The sequence below is a fragment of the Dipodomys ordii genome, unplaced genomic scaffold (genome assembly GCF_000151885.1).
Source record: "Dipodomys ordii isolate 6190 unplaced genomic scaffold, Dord_2.0 Scaffold21, whole genome shotgun sequence".
Taxonomy (NCBI): Eukaryota; Metazoa; Chordata; class Mammalia; order Rodentia; family Heteromyidae; genus Dipodomys; species Dipodomys ordii.
In genome coordinates, this window is record NW_012267237.1 from 5740550 (window position 1) to 5758398 (window position 17849).

At 42.8% G+C, this 17849-nt stretch overlaps 1 protein-coding gene across 1 annotated transcript in view; it reads right to left on the reverse strand.

Annotated features, from left to right (window-relative positions):
* The window catches only part of Sema5a (sema domain, seven thrombospondin repeats (type 1 and type 1-like), transmembrane domain (TM) and short cytoplasmic domain, (semaphorin) 5A), a 242964-nt gene that overhangs the window by 112701 nt on the left and 112414 nt on the right, over positions 1–17849 (reverse strand). Inside the window, exons 4-6 of the mRNA XM_013013883.1 lie at positions 16446–16508; positions 5996–6094; positions 4150–4363 (exon numbers count right to left, since the gene is read on the reverse strand). Coding sequence (XP_012869337.1) covers positions 4150–4363; positions 5996–6094; positions 16446–16508 — 376 coding nt within the window. The remainder of the gene's footprint in view (positions 1–4149; positions 4364–5995; positions 6095–16445; positions 16509–17849) is intronic.

Genomic DNA, 17849 nt, shown 5'->3' on the forward strand with positions numbered 1-17849 from the left:
AGATAGATAGATAGATAGATAGATAGGACATATAGAGGATACATAGGTAATCAGTAGATATACATGTTTGTATGTCTGTGTTGGCCTGTATGGACCACATACATGCAGTTGAAGTACATGTATACATGGCTCAATACCTCCACCTACTGGCTTCATGTACTTTTAGGTTGTTTAAATAAACAGTTTCTGTTTCTTACATGAAATATTACTGTGAGGATCAAAGGGAATGTGTGTCAGACGCCAAGTACTTGAATGGGAATCCTGAAAATACACATCAGTCTTTATTAACAACTGTATCACTACATAAATTAGCAAAGGCACACTGGCAGATTGTTCACAGTTCCCTTTTTTTTTTGGCCAGTCCTGGGGCTCGACTGAACTCAGGGCCTGGAAACTGTTTCCTGAGCTGCTATTGCTCAAGGTTAGACCTCTACCACTCTGCCACAGCTCTACTTCAGCTTTTTCTTTTTTTTTTTTTTTGAAGCTGATTGGAGATAAGAGTCTACCAGACATTACTACCTGGGTTGGCTTTGAACTGGGATCCTCAGATCTCAGCCTCCTGAGTATCTAAGATTATAGGTGTGAGCCACCAACACTGGGCTGTATTTACCTTTAGAAAATGGACTCACTACCTACTCCATATGTTAAATTAGAGTCCTTCATACCACTTGGTCAATTTGGGACCAACCATGGAATACAAACTCCCTACAGACTAACCTTTAGTACCAGGCAAGGCACAGCTTGGACACCACGAGTTTACTGACCAGTTCCTGTATCCTGGACACTGGGTAATGCATGACCGAGCCTGGTGGACACTCCTTGAAAGAAAATGTGAGGAGACAAACAAGACAACACTTTCTGTCCACTGTGGTGGAGCATACCTCTAAGCCCAAATATGAAGGAGGCGAGGATGGGAATGGCCATCTGAGGTGAGTTCACATGAAGGGAAACAATGTTGGGGAGAATCTATCTGGAAAACACCAACTGGGCACTGTGGGACCCACCTGCAAGCCATTACATGGGAGGCAGAAATAGAAGGATCATGGTCTGAGGTCTGTCAGGACAGATGAAGAGCACGAGACCGTACCTGAACAAATTGAACTAAAGCTAAACAGGCTGGGAGCATGGCTTAAGGGGTAGAGTACTTGCCTAGGTAGCACAAGGCCCTAAATTCAATCCTTAGTACCGCCAGTTAATTAATTAATCTATTATTTAAGTGATATGCAAAAGCACACTGGGGGCTTGCTCATGTGCTTGTTCTTGCCGGGCTAGCCCCAAGTCCTGCTTTCAATCCCCAGTATCTCTCTGTCTCTTTCTGCTTCTCTTGCACATAAGAAAAGTTAAAAACAACAGAAAAGGAGAAAGAGAGAAGAGAATGGGGAGGGAAGGATGCAGAAGACACCTGCTGAGGGTCCCTGGGCCTAGGAGAGGGTAATAATGTAGAAAAGAGGAAGAGCAGAGACTAGCAGGCTTAGCCCAGTGCAAAGCCACCCTGAGCTCCGTTCTGGTGGCTCTTCCCTCACAGAATAAGCCCATGAGACCATGCGGGGGACTTCAAGGTGAGTCCTGTGAGGTGGAATTGGGGGCTGGAAGGGGGAATACAAGTGGAAGTTGCACGGAGGAAGGACTGGACAGAGGACCATCCAGTGCAGACAAGCTGGGATGAAAAGTAGGGACTGAATCTCTCAGGTCCAGAACATGTGCCCGGGTCTAGGCTCAGCAGGGACAGCAGCAGAGTTTACACAGTGGCCAATGGTCAGAGGCCAGAATCTATTGTGGATGGAGAATCAACTAGAAAAACAAAGAGGGCAACCAGTATTGGAAAATGGTATCATGTGGGCCAGGGCAGAGGAGTGCGAGCAAAACCCAGGGGAGATGATAGAGAGCCCCACAGGAGCAAGACTCCAGAGCCGCAGGCCAGGGCTCTGCTCTCAGCCCTGGGGGAGAAGCCTGGCCTGTGCAGGCCAGGGAAGGGGGTCGGGGCATTCTCCTGAGGAACGCAGGCTGATTGGTGCTTTGTATAACCGACTGACAGGAAGGGCAGTACTGAGCCAAACTCAAATTAATTATACCTGTTTGCAGTTACCAGATAGGACATTTCACAAGGATCTGTTGCAGTAATGTAAAATATTAACGTTTTTGGTACAGCAACAAGAGCATGCCCATTGTGGTCATTAAACATTGGACTGTGTTTCCTCCTGTCCTCATGATACCCCCTGACTCAGAATGTTACTTGAATGTCAACCCGGGCCCAGTCTCAGGAGTCCCAGAGGCACGGAGAAGCCAGCAGTCCATTCTTCTAACTCATGATAATGGCCTGAACGGTTATTTACAGGACATTCTTAAAGCAGGTGATGGTGCTCCTGATTGTGTTTTACTTTGTGTTTGTCAATTCTAATTACAAAGCCTTTGGCCAGTAGCGAGGGGGAAAATCTTTGTGGATTTTTAACTCGGCACTCTGGCCAGTAGTAATCAATAGTAAGTAGAAAGAACAACTCTAAGCTCCAGAGGTGAAAGGTTTAGGGCCATAAGGGGAGTTCCACAGACAGTCAGCCAAACCATTATGACAGAAAGGATGCTAAAGGGAGGAACGCAGGCAGGGGCTCGGGGTGGGAAAACCATTCACATTGCCCCTGGGAACAGTAGAGCTGCCATTCAACACTCACTAGAGGAACTGAATGATGAGGACAATTGCTTTTCTGCAAATTTGTGTGTGTGTGTGTGTTTCTAACGGCAAACTGCCACATTCTGATTTATTGTATTACTTGGAAAAATATAAATTCACATAAGATAATTATGCTTAAATAATAAATTAGTCAAAAGTGGTAGGCCTGAACAGCAAGGGAACATCTCTGTATAAATATGCTGACGCATTGTCTATGCCTAGTGCATAGACAATGACCCTGTGTGTGTGTGTGTGTGTGTGTGTGTGTGTGTGTGTGTGATTGGACAATGCCAACCTCTACTTGTAGACTGGTACCATCCCTTTGTTGCTTAATGGCAGTTAATTGAACTCTGAAGGATACCTGCTGAGAGTTTCTATTTTCTGAAAAGCAACTAGAGTGAACCAGGTGCCAGAAGCTCAGAGCCATAATCGTAGCTACTCAGGAGGCTGAGATCTGAGGATTGTGGTTCAAAGCCAGCCTGGACAAGACTACTTTCTTTTTTGAGGGGTCTGGTTGTGGGGCTTGAACTCTGGGCCTGGGTTCTGTCCCTCAGCTCTTCAGCTCAAGGCTAGTGCTCTACCACTTGAGCCACAGAGCCACTTCTGGCTTTTTTCTTTTTGTTTATGTGGTGCTGAGGAATCAGGGCCTCAGGCATGGAAGGCAAGCACTCTTATCACTGAGCTACCTTCCCAGCCCCTGGGCAAGACTATTACCTCCAATTAATCACCAAAAAAAAAGGTGGAAGTGGAGCTGTGGCTAAAGTGGTAGAAAAAAAGAGGAAAAATACAAAAGGCCCAAGGACAGTGTCCATGGTCTGAGTTAAGCCCTCGGGGCAGTGTGTGTGTGTGTGTGTGTGTGTGTGTGTGTGTGTGTGTGTGTGTATGTGTGTATGTGTAAAACACACACAAGAAAGAAACAAGAAGCTAGAGTAGATACAGGAAGTGAGCCCTACTTCTGCAGGGTACTGCCACATCTAGAGACGACCTAAAATTTCACCAAAGATCCTGGCCTTCTTGTTTTTCCAGGATATTCTAACAGATTGTAGGTGGAAGAGAAAGAAATGACAAGATGTGGGCCTTTATTAACTCTTGAGGTATTAGACTGCTAGCCTTGTAAGTACACTAATACTTCTGATTCCTTCTCAAACTATTTGGCGTTGCCTGTAGTCTAAGATAGTCTTTAACACACTGTCTAAAAAAGCTTGAAATGATAGTAAATAACTTAATATTGGTGAGTGGTCCTAGCAATATCAACTCCATTATGATGTTCTACAATGTTGAGAATGTCATCTCTTCTGACTTCAAGAAAGACATGTGAAGCTCTTCCAATCGTTGGTAGCCAACAGGTTGCATTCTACTTTATTTAGTAACTTGAAGAAACCTTTTTTTTTTCCTGCAGAAAATGTATGTTTATGTATACATATCAAATAGCCAGATGTCCCAAGGACCTGAGGTGAGAAGTTGGGCGGGGCCGCAAGGCTTACCATTGAGCCACTTGGAGTTGTACTGGGCGGTGCGGAGTGGAGGCAGAGCGCCCAGGCTCCGGTAAATGGCGGGATCACGACCAGGGAAGTCCATGGCGGTAGCAGCATAGAGCTCCCCACTGGCTGTGAGCAGGGCGGTGGAATTGTGCTGGGGACTGTAGGGACAGCGGGCCATGCCGCTGATCTGATCATGGATCTCGGTCAGGTTACTCAACTGTGGACATAGAGAAAAGGGAAACCAATTATCTCCAGAAAAAGCCCCTCCAATGGTCTCAGGGGTTTCATATCCCACAATTCCAAGCAAAAGGTTCAGAGCAAGCTCTCCTGGGCTCATGAGAGATGACAAACTTCCGTTCTCTGACTGCATGAAAACAGCTTGCTGTAGTTATAGATAGAACATTTATCAGCCACTCTGTCTGCTTTAGAGGTACTGAACCTTATGCTGTCAATACTCACGAAATTCAAAGTGAGATTATTGCATATATGGCATCGATTTAAAATGCATGAGTGGTGCCTATATTCCAACTCCATGAAGAATCCAGCTTCACTATTTATAGGTATATAAGTCACGATGAAAAACTAGGTACAATTTTATCAACGTAAGTGAACCAAAAAGTTATAAATACTTCTAAATACTGCTTCGTGTCACTACATGGGATATTCAGCACACTGTGTCCCCTGTTTCCTCCTCTCCTGTCAGTCTTAAGAAAGCCACCTAGGTACTAGGAGCATCGTGAATGAATCCTGCTCCCACATGTTGGTTTCAAGCCAGTCCCTGAATGAGCGCATTTCTTTGGGTGTAGGGGAATCCTGTCACGAACCAATTTGTTTCTTGACCCCAAACTGAATGAATAACTAGTTCAGAAGATTCAGGAAGGAGGAGACAGATACACTGCTGACATGGCTACTGGGTATATAGTCCTTGGGAGATTCCTAATCACTTCTTAGCTTACATTTTCCTTTTGTAAAACAGGGCCCCAAAGAGTAACAACCTCGTGGGGTAGATGTTGAAGAGGAGACTGAGGACGGGAACTTAGAACAGGGTGAAATCCAGGAATTGTCTGTGAACATCCCCTTTGCCCCCATTTACCATCTTCCTCCTACTCCTCCTTCAAAGACAAAAACTGAATGCTGATTTCAAAATAATGAAGATAAAACACACCGGATAATTTAAGATTTTCAAGAAAAGCTGTACTGCCAGGAAATTAGCATAATGGCATTTCCTCATTATATTCTCCAAGGAAAACTGGATTAATATTCAGAATTGGAGGATAGCATACATGTCTGATCACCCTGTCTTCCTTCTGCATAGACACCTATCAAAATTCCTCTGTCTATAACAACAGATTTTAGAAAAGAAAGAGGAATATTTATAAATTAGCTTGGCCCATGCTAACTTTATTTTTTGACATAGTTCTTATCTAGTTTGCCAATTTTATTTTCTACCTTTGGGTTGTGATTTTAGACCATTTTCATATTCAAATATGGCATGACTACAATAAAGTAGATTAATATTTAGGGTCACTGATGGGGAAAATGCTGATTGAAATAGTGAGAAACATAGTTAAGTATAATTACATAAGCTACAATTATTTCTGATTAGCTCTATCACCGATGAACTTGACTAGAAGTAAATCAAATATATATTATTCAGTTTGTAAAGAGGTGTTTTTAAATGTCACTGACAAACGACTAGAAATAAGTCAAATATATATTATTCAGCTTTTTAAAAGCTATCTTTAAATTGCCAGGTTACTCCTTAGTGTGTGCAAAGGTGTATGAAACGGGCTTTAATGCAATGTCTGTCTTCTCTTGAAAGTTCTGGGGTGCTACAACGGAGCCTTACCGAGCGGTTGGTGCAGACAGGTGTGAAGGCATTGGTCCCGCAGGTGAACAGCCGCTCACCCCCCACCAAAAGCACGCGGATATAGTTCTGACATTCCTCCTGAGAAAAACGAAAGCCACAAGAAGCACATTGCCCGAACATGGGAGGGATTGTGAGTAGAAATACAATTTTTGAGCTAATGAAGAAGTAAGCTTCTCAGATTCTAAACAAAAACACAGCAAAGCTGTTAATCTTAACTTTCTGTATCTACACACTTGTCCAAACATGAGCATATATAAAGGTAAATGTATATGCAATATAATAATATAAAATAGTAAATAAAATAGAACTTCTTTTGAAGGTACAGGTTTTAAATCTACCTGGACATACTTTAAGAAAAATAATTAAAGGAACCTATTAGAAGCTGTTCATGAGACAGGGCTCCAGAATAGACACCTGGATTTTCATAAAAATGTTCTAATGCCTCTCATATCGGGTCATATTTGAAACTCTACAAATTGGCATGAGTTTTTCTTTGTAGGTTTAACCCGAGTGTGTTACATCATGTAAATAAAAATATCACAATGAAACCCATTATTTTATGCAATTTTTATTTGATAATTATTATTTGTTATAGACAACACTTTTCTATAATGAATTGCTTTTTTCTTTTGCTCATTTGTGTTCCAGTACTAGGGGCTTGAGCTCAGGGCTTTGTTGCTATTGTTTGGCTTTTTTGCTAAAGGCTGGTATGCTACCATTTGAGCCACACTTTCTCTTCTAGCTTTTTGCTGCTTAACTGGAGATAAGAATTTTATGGATTTTTTTTTTTTTTTTGGTCAGAGCTGGCTTCAGATCTCAGACCCCTGAGTAACTAGGATAACTTGTGTGAACCACCAGCTCAATTAATTCAATGCTAAAAACGAGACTAAATATATAGCAAGTAATACTCTCTTTAACTCTTTGATTGACAACCAAAAACATAATTAATAAGGAAGGATAGATAGTTCAGAACATTTGGGGGAACCCCATGCAGAGGGATGACAAAAGGAATGCTTCTGTGGTTGCAAATTATTCAAATATGGCCATGGTGGTGATGTCTATGCAGAATCAACAGGCTTCCTTCAGTCAGTCAGCATTTACTGATTAGCTACACTGGTAGGCATGGTGCAAGAAGGTTAAATTTAAGAGAAAAAAATAAAAAACAGAGCCAATCATTTCATACGAAGCTGTTCATATGCTATCATGAGGCACATGGAGCTTATGACCCAGCTCCAAAAGTGAAGACAAGAGGAGCTGACACCTATGAGTCGACCTATGGATGGAGCTTAGCCAGCCTTCCTGGAAGAGGTGCTGATGGAGTGCAGGTAAGACTTCATGGGGCAAAGGGCGGGAAAACATCCAGGCTGGGGCATGGCTCTCCCAGAACACCGCACTGGGGATGCTCAGAAAGATACTGGAGGAGCTGGGAAGCCAGCCCTGGGCTAGAGCTGGCCCAAGTATGCAGCTGACTCTGCATGCTAAGAGAAGGGCTCCTGAGATGCTTTTACTACATCAAAATTGGGAATCACTCTCGTGTCTGTCATAGAAACAACACAACACAAAACAACAAAAACCACTTAGACACCAGTGTGAAAGGTGAGGTGTCATGGGGAGTCTGGAGCCAGAGAAGCAACTATGGCCGTCGCTGAGCGTTTGTCTTCCGTACCTGGCCAGGTGTGGCAGAGTGAACGGACAGAGCCAGAATCTAGAATGTATGTGTGATGGGCTGGGATTCCATGTGGACTGGAATCACACTCCCCCCCCACACACATGTAGGCCAACACAAGTCTGCCCTTCAGTGTCACGGAACCCCAGTCTCGGTGGCCAGGGAAGCCACGCTGCTGCCAGAGCCTTGCTCTGACCAGGAAAACGGTTGATACATTAGAATTTGCTTTGCAAGCATGGAGAGAAATATCATAAGTGGCTATTTATCTCAATGCCATTGCTAACGATGATAACCACAAATTATCATTTGCTCCCTAAATGAGAAAAATCAGGAAGAGCTAATAATAATTTGAGAGTCAACTTCTAGCCAAAAAAGGAGGATTTGTCTCTAATGTTTTTCTAACAAGGAAAAGGGCAGCAGGATTTCAAGGGGAGAATATAAGCAAGGGCTTCAGTTCAGCATGCGGTTATTCGTTCCCAGGCTGAGGCGAACAGGAGCAGAAACCTCCATCTCGGACGCCCGAGAGGCCCAGGAGTTTGGGAGAGGATGGGAAGACAACTTATGCCTGTCTGCAGGAGAGGCCTCCACAAAGGAAACTTCCAGAATGCAGGACCCAGTGCTGGGTGGACAAAATGAATGCCTCAGACACGCTAATGACACTATGATAAAGACAGTGAGGAAGGCAGGGTTTTGTTTGATTTTTTGTTGCTCTTTTTACAATTCTTTAAAGAACAATGGAAAGTGTAAAAAACAAAAAAACTGTTTTTTAAATATAAAGAACAGATTACCACAAGGAATAAATATGTCACAGGCGGTTAAGCAACCATGGGCAGTGTGGTTTAAGAGAAAATCACCTGGTTTACAAAGGCCTGGCCTCAACGTTGAGTGCTTCAGACCTGCTGAAGAGAAAACAAGTAACCTGGTCAGCGAGGGAGCCAGTGTGTAAGTCAGCCAGTGTGTGCAGTGATCACCAGGATAGAGAGGTATGAGCTGAACAGAGTGAGGGGAAGTACAAGTGGTCTGAAAAAAATCAGAATAAAGGGACATGACAGGGGGCACAGAACTGTTACCGTTGGAACAAAGATAAGGGATCATGTTCCAATCATGGAGACCATGGGAGAAAACAGGGCCACTGCCCTAATCAGCCTGTCATAGCTGGCTATTGGTAAGGAAGAAAAAGAAGGAAGGAAATCAGGAAGGGAGGAAGGAAAAACGGAGGCCATGTTGGAAATCAGGGCAATCAGGCAAGGAAATTAGTCCAGAATCTTCCTAACTGATGGGGGTGAACTCAGCTTTATGGGATCCAGAAGCGCCTTTCATGGATGAAGATTCATGAGGAAACAGGTAATGTTTTCAGCTGTGTTTGGTTATCCCATGTTCTAATATAACCACACAGGGTAGCGACAGGCTTAGTTGTCATCCAGGAGGCCAGGTCAAGATGTCCCCCTCACAGGTTCTTCAACAACCAGCTGTGGACTCAGGTGGCATCGGTACATCTCTTTTATCATCCGGAACTGAGCTCACCCCACTGTGTCTCAGGCCAGCCCTGTCTCGCTGAGCACACTCTTAGGAGAACACTGCTGCTTAGTTCACCCACCGCCTCATGTCAGTCCAGTTAACAGTTTGGATGGGAACTGAAATAATAATGTACTAAACAACAGTTTTTCTTAAAGAGACTGGGGCAAGATCAAGCAAAACAGAGAAGGGAGAAAGTGGAGGCACTTAGCTTTTATTTTATTTATTTATTTATTTATTTTTTTTGCCAGTCGTGGGACCTGAACTCTAGACCTGGGTTCTGTCCCTCAGCTCTTCAGCTCAAGGCTAGCGCTCTACCACTTTGAGCCACAACGCCACTTGCGGCTTTTTCGGTTTATGTGGTACTGAGAAATCGAACCCAGGCCTCATGCATGCAAGACAAGCACTCTACCACTGAGCCACCTTCCCAGCCCTGGTACTTAGCTTTTTGAGCCCAAGACATAGTGAGGAACTGGAGGATCAAGATTAGGAAGGAATGAAAATGGCACAGCATAGGGCTGGGTGATTACGGCCTCCTCTGAGGGGATTCTAAGACTGGAACTCTCCAGCCCAAGACCCGGCAGCAAATGAACTCTGTGGATCTCAGGTACAACTCAGCCTTTTCTCAGGTTTTCTAAACTTGCTTAAAATACCACTTGGAACCACCACTTTGAAATGTAAGGTTAGTGTGTGCAGGAGTCTCTCTAGGGGATTCTTTTAAAGGTTTCCTTTATAATGAGCATATTTAAATAACTGTGATTTTCTGTTTTTTTCGTCTAAGATATTTTCTTTCTTCTGTTCAAATGCTGTCCCTTGAAAATGGGTTAAGAAGATTGAATGGATTCTGAAGTCACAGGACACATCTGCAAGCCACTGGTTGAGAGCCACGTATTCACCGTTCCACAGTTCCACCTGAACACGGACACAACCCTCGTGTGGCTGTGCCCCAGAGGAAGGCCCACCTCTCCTGGCCTAGACAATTCGCATCTGAATCGATGTCTGAGGACGGTCCGTCACTCACGCATGTGGCTCTCCCACGGGAGGGGCCTCCAAGCCCCACATCCAACAACACAGGCCCCAGCCCCAGAAGAGAAAAAAAATCAAAACACAACACACCAAAACATACTCTAGATGCATTTTTCTTCACTAGTTCACTGGTTTTGCTCTCCTGCTTCTCATCTTGCTCCCTTCCCACAAACATCCCTGTCTGGCTACACAAGGATAACTTATACCCAGGGGAGACCCCCCCAGTGCACGCTGTGTGGCACCGGCCTCTCCCCATCCATCAAGTCTAGGGAGGAGGGAAGAGGGCCAGAGGCTGGTGGATTTGTTAACCACACTGCTCCTAGTGTCCTCCTCTTCATGATGTATTTTCTTGGAGAGCATCTAAAGTGCTCAAGAAACACTATTCATAGGGATTGTGTGAACCTCTTAAAATCTACTGTGAATTAACCAGACTCTTGAATTCCAGAAAACTCTTAAAAATACCTTCCAGCCAGATATATGTAGCCATGTGTAAAATATGATTAATTGTGCACACAAAATACAGATGAAAACACAGTTGTCTCCAGGCATCTATGATGACTGGGGCTCGGACGTGCCTACCCTCAGCACACCAAAATCTATGATGACTGGGTCTCGGACGTGCCTACCCTCAGTATACCAAAATCTGAGGATATTCAAGTCCCTCATATAGATTCTTAAGTTTGGGGTCAATGGGTCATGTCTGTCATCTTAGCCACTCAGGAGGTTGAGATCTGAGGATAATGGTTCAAAGCCAGCCCACACAGAAAAAGACAGTGAGACTCTTATCTCCAATTAACCAGCAAAATCCAGAAGTGGAGCTATCACTCAAGTGTTAGAGTGTCAGCATGGCACAAGAAAGCTAATGGATAGAACTTAGGTCCTGAGCTCAATCCTGAAGTATTCCACAACGTATTTGAAAATAAAAATAAAATGAATACACAATGTACATCTAGGTAATATACATATTCTTATATATAGTCAATTATATTTAGATTACATAGCTAACATAATGTAAATGCTATGCATTATCATTGTATTTTTAAATAATTTTATTATCTTTGAATAGTTTTTAAAAGGGTGTTACAATGTTTCAACATGTCAGTTTAGGAGGACAATACATCTTGACCAATGTCACTCCTTTCTTCATTCTTCCCCATTTCTCCTAACTGTATCTATCCTCAAAATTTTCCTGGTTTCATTTTTACATACATACATTGATCAATACTTCTTGATCAGTACAGGTGCAACACAGGCCTAAACATGGTCAGGATTGGTTGAACTGTGGAAGAGGTGTTCTAGGTGTGCATAAAATACTAGTATATGACCTTAATGTTCTCCATTTTACATTAATGACATACTCAATCCAGACATATACAATGCCCCACACATTGATTAATTCATAGCTTTCAGAAGTATTGACACCATTGGTAAAAGGTGTAAGGATCTAGTCCTCTACTGCCAACCTCCCTAACTTGGGGTGTGGTGATGTGCTTTGATTAGTCCTAAGATGTCTGCCTCATTTTTTAACATTAGTTTGGCAACTCGGGAAACAGGACCACAGGATGCAGCAGGATGAACAATACACAGAGCCCTGGATTCCAATCAAAATTCTCCCACTGACTGGCAAAATAATTCTAGGAACTTAGTGTCAAAATTTCTAAAATGAGATCATGAGCAAGAACCTTTTGAAAACTATAAAGTGTAATAAAAGCACAAAGAAGCCCTTTCATGCACTTAATAGTCAGTTGTGTCTCCTTTGTAACATTCTTAACTGTCTTGGTGGGAGGAATTCAGTAGAGACATAAGAATCCCAAAAGACAAGAAAACTCTTGTTAGATGGTAAGACAATAGAATCTTTGTGTCTAAAATAATATTTGTGTGAAATACAAATATCCGAGTTTGATTAGTACAATGCTATTTCAAAGCTAACTAAATGTAAGAAATCTTAGTGTCATAACAGAGTAGGTGTCAGCCACCCCGAGTTGCACATTTTATAAATAAGTCAGAAGTGGTCCTCCACTCAAAATACCTTCTACCTTAGAATTTTATTCGAGGCCTGACTAAATTAAAATGGGATGTTTTCTTTAAATCTGACTCTCCAATTTATAATTTTATGTGCTCTACTTGAGTAGAGACCTGACTCTACCCTAGAGAAAAGAAGGAAAGTTATCACCTTCACTGCACCAAGATCTTCAGCCAGCCGAAGAACATTTTTATCCTAGAAGCAGGTGTGTATAGATAGTTTCCACCCCCACCCTTCACCTCATTGCAGGAGCTGTGACCTCTTCCAGACACTGCCTGGCAATAAAATTCCATTGTGTGGTACAGAACAGACAGCTTTTGGAGGGGTAGGAAAGCAAGTCACTCAGTTATAATGGCTGGCTTTTTCCTCATTTTCGAGATGGCACATTTTGCATTATTCTATTTATTTCGGAGAGAAAGAAAACTTTGTATTTCAGTGTACATTCTCAGAAGACTATAACACAAGCAAATCCTCCTAAGATTATGACCACTAAGAAAAGCCTGAATTCCACTGCTCCAAAGAGACACTGAATGCAATCAAATGGACTGTGAAGATGCTATCTGATTTGGCTCCTAGGAACTGTCAGAACAGGGAAATTGAGATTGTCTAAATTCTAGCTGCTGACAGGCAGGCAGAGGATTGTTTCTCCTTTTCTAGGGCAGTCTCGTTTCTTTCATTTCGTTGTCCCTGGATCTGGGCTTGGATCCCTCATAGTGAAGTAAGGAGGTTGGGTCTGGCCTGCGCCCTGTTGGCCTCTTGTCTGGGGGAAGGTGAAGCCACCCTTACCCTTCAGGTGATGAGCATGCCTGAATCCCTGGAGACACTTGGCAGACACTTGGCTGATAGGTGACTGAACCTGTCAGTCCAGTGCCTGGGACTGGGAGCTTCCTGTGACCCTGCCCCCTGACCTGACCCTATATAGGGCTGGACTGGCCCAGGCACCACACACTTCTGCGTTCTTGTCCTGTCTCCTGGCTGTTCTCTAGTCACTCCAGCTCTCCATGGAGCTGGATTGGTTTATTGGTATTGTTTTTGTTCTTTCTTTCCTCTCTGGCCAGTTCCTTAACTGTGTTAAGTATATTTGTGGGCTGAAGGCCTTTGTAACAATTGGCTGCCTGCAGACCACTAGTGTTCCAATAATGACTCTAAGATTTAACCTCTCAAAATGTGGCTTCTCCTGTGTTCTTATAATGATAGATGGTAATGGTATTAGGAGGTTGATTAAAATAAGAAAAGAGGGAAGCTCTCCATTCTCACCTCTCACACCCAGGCTGTCAACATATTTGGGAAGCCAATACTTCATTTTGAACATGTGACCTTCCAGTGTACACAACACACATGCACGCTTGCGCGTGCGCGCGCGCGCGCACACACACACACACACACACACACACACACACACTAGATGAGGTCTCTGTCGCAAAGGCTGGTCTTGCTGGTCTTGCTGGTCTCAATCTCCTGGGCTCTAGGGGTCCTCCTCTGGCCTCAAAATCCCAAGAGACTGTGGTATTACGTGTATTAACCACTATATCCACTTTAATGGTATACAGGGGCTATTTAAAATTCTAGGTACATTTATCAATACACTAATACAACCTAAAAGCAAATGTGATTTATCTTTCTCAGAGTATACAGTCTTTAAGATTTATCTTCATTTGTGTTACCTTATTAATCTTAAAAATCTGACTTTGAATCGAAGTATAATTACTGAATTTTGCCTCTACCCCAACCCATTGAAACCAAAATCATATGAGCTGGAAAAGAATTGTTTTAATCTCTTTAATACAAATTTTCCTTCTTCATACTGGGAAAAATAAATTAAGTATAGTGGTAATAGTCCCTTCAGAGAATCAAAGACTGGTTACCTATTTGGCGATAATGGTGCTATTCTTGTGGATTTTACTTGCTTAATTCCTAAACAATAGATATTCATGGTGTAAGGTAAAATATGGGCCAGTTTTCTTTCAAGATATACAATTTGCCTCCCAAAGTAGTAATTGTATAGCAGGAAATGGAAAGTACCCACATTCTTCTAAAATCAGGCACTTGTGGACTAGGTATGGAAGAAAGCACTGAATCCATTAAGTAATTTGGTGCTTTCTTTTAAAAAGAGACACCAAAGTCCATAGATGAGGGCAGAATTACTCTCAGTGTTTTCAAGTTGGCCAACCCTATCCCCAGTTCAAGGATGAAAACACACAAACAGAATTGAAATGAATGGTGTAAATGTTGCCATTTGTATGTTTACCAGTTTGGAAATGAGAATGTGGATTCTTGGGCAGCTCAGGACTGGTAGAATCGACTGGTGGTCACTTGGGTTGTCATGACTGGCTGGGCAGGGGCCAGTGTACAGAATTGGTCCCCTCAAAAGAGTGATCTGGTCCCCAGGCCAGTGTGGTAAAGGGGGCAAACTGAATGCAGTTCACAGCCCTGATGTGGGCCTCAGGTATCCAACCCCTTGCTCCATGCCACTCATGGCCGCTCTGTGTACCTGTGTGCTCAAGGCGGTTGAAGGGTCCATGACACCAGCGGGCCTGGCCTCCCGGTCCAGAGCTGGAAAATTAAAATGCAGGATGGAAAGAAATGGCTTCTGGGATTTTCTGGGACTCATCACGGATGCAATGTGGGTTGGTCCACACATGCTCTGTCTTGAAACCTGACGTTAAATGCCTTTCAGTAAGTAGCTTTTACCAATTCTGCCTTTTTATTTTTTGTTTACTAGGCTAAGGCTACAGTTTCTCCCGACTTCTTTGCCTCCTACCTATCTACTTTTTAAACGCCAGTTTTCAGAAACCTAATAACTACATGGGCTGAGACTTGCCTCAGAAACTGACTCTCAAAATGCTGAAATTATAGGACTGGAAAGCAAGCAGTGAAATGAAATTAAGTAAGAATAAAAAAAAATGGCATCACATTTTCTTTTTGGAGGAGGGGGCGTTATCAGGGCTTGAACTCGAGGCCTCACACTTGTGAAGCTGATGAGAAACCACTGTGTCACACGCCGCCCTGTGTGTTTCCTGTGTTCAGATTCCCTCCTTTGAGACAGTCTTGATGACCTTTCTGACCTAGAACAGCAATCCTCTCAATCTGAGCCTTCCTCACAACTCTCCTAATCTTAGCCTTCTGAATAGCTTCAGAAGACAGGCAGATACCACTGCATCCCGTGAGGGGGCTACAGGGACTTAGGAACTTTTCTTCCTAGGTTGTCCCTGAACTCTGATCCTCTTATGCTCTGAAGTCACTACCATTACATGAATGTACCACTAGCACCCTGCTTGCCTCTTACAAACTCTTACAAACACACATAGCATGAGAACCATTTGCTAGTATTCTCTGTTTGTGCTATACTGACCGTTGGCCCTGGGCCATCTTTACCCAGCAAGCTCCCCATTGTACTATCTTGCTCCTCTGTGTGCATCTTCTTTGAACAAAAGCCCAAGGCACCATTGGAAAAGCCCGCAGCCAGGACAGGAAGATCACTCACAGAACGAGTGATACAGTGAGTCTGTGTACCAACTGAAGGAGGGACTCTCTTCCAGAGAATCAAGGACAAACTTTTAAAGAACCATGGCTGTTACAGATCCTGCTAGTTATATAGGCCTGGAAGGCAACACATTTGCTCTAGAATGCATTCCTACGCTTCGCAATACAGTGTGTTTTCTATAGGAAGTACGGCACATCCATTTTAACCCACAAGAGAGACAGTTTATTTCAAGGAACGCCAAGATAAATTATGAAATGTGATTTAAATGATTTCTGCATGCAGTTTTATTGAGTTGGGGATGTGGCTCAGTGGTAGGACATTTAACTAGCGTGCACAAGGCTCTGAATTTGACCTTCATTACCATAAAAATTTGTATCTTACACGTATTTTCTGTGGTGAACTACAAATGTATGACAGAACTAAAATAAAATATTATTTTGAAAATATCCTCATTTTTTCAAACAATATGAAGTCAGTTAATTTCAAATCTAAGTTTAATGACTAAAATCTACAATTAGATTTGGTACATACATGTATATATACCTATAATGGAAATGATGGTTAGTTGTTCTAGTTACTTTTCATGTAATCTTAAAAATTTGACCATTTGCTGTATACTTTTATGTTTGTTGGCGTGTACTTTCCAGGACATCACAGAGCCAGGCATCAAAACGCTTTCCATGCGGTCCTTACAGGCCCTGTGGAGACAGCTTACCTTTGACTTTCCCTTGCTGTAACAGGCCTTCTGGGTAGCTTCGTCACATCCCCACTCCACAGCCTGCAGGAAACATCAAGGCAGAGCAACTATTAGGGGTTGAATTGAGTAAAAAGGGGAAAAGTAGACAATCCTGGGAACCAAGTCAGCCCACATGGCACATACTGGAACCAATCCTTTGAAATTCAGACAAGATTTATGCTGAATATATGAAGCCCAGTCATCAGGTCACATTTGGGTTTAAAACTGAGGTACTTAAAGTACTGAGCATCTGAGTGCTTGATTCTGCATAGTAGTAGTAAGGTGGTTAGGTCTGGTTGTTTTTAGAGAGGCAGGTGACAAGAGCTGGTGTTGATTTTACTCGGAATCACTTGTGGAAAACCACAGCCACAAGAAAATGATGCTAGTGTTCCTTCAAATCTATAGAGTTTATTGTAGCAAATGCACATTCATCAATAACAGATAACCAAGTGAGGATGACTATGTATATCCTAATAAGTAAGATGTGTATACAGAGGACAGCAGAAAAATACATAGGTCATGCAAAGAAAACAATTTTCCCTGAAACCAGAAATCTTCTGTTATTATCCCAAAATATTTAGAACTATGGCTTTTAAGCATCATTTCTCCGGCTTTCAAAATTCAATTTTATATCTGTATTTTCATACTTCCATTCACCAAAAAAAGAATGTGGGATTCATCAGGTAGTACTTGTTTCACAGGGACAGAAATTTCTAGAACATGCCTTTACTGAGACAAATTGTTTTGCATATTGTGGGCATTGCAGTTGCTTTTACTCTACTATTTCTTCCCTTTTTCCCATGAGTACAGTGCTTCCTGGTCACTGTCACCCCTTCCTTGGCTTTTCCTCATCTCCCCCTCCCATCCCTGACCACAGTTACGTAGTTAGCTTTTTACATAGTGTGCATCGGATGCAATGGCTGCATTCACTCACCCCTCCTCCCTCTAATCCCGTGTTCCCCTACTTTAGACTCCACCAAAAACCGTGTGGTTACTTTCTACTATTCCTTTGGATATTAGTGGGTACGTGAATTTTGTAGGATAAAATAGTTTCTCCATTTCTTCATCAGCTACTACAATTATATTCTATCTTACTGTTAATGGAATTTCTAAGGAATTTGAGAAGGGCATCAATCGGTGGGAGCATGTATTAGTGCCACCACTATGGAAACCCGTGTGGAGTGTCCTCAAATTACCAAAACCAAACCCTGCTCTACCACACCTGGATATATGCTGGAAGAAATGTTGGTCAGCATTACAACAGAGACACCAGCACAACCACAACAAACCAGCTAGGGAATCAGCCGAGGTTTCCATCAACAGAAAAATGCAATACGAGATTCGGTCTGCTGACACAAATAGAATATGATTCATGAATAAAAT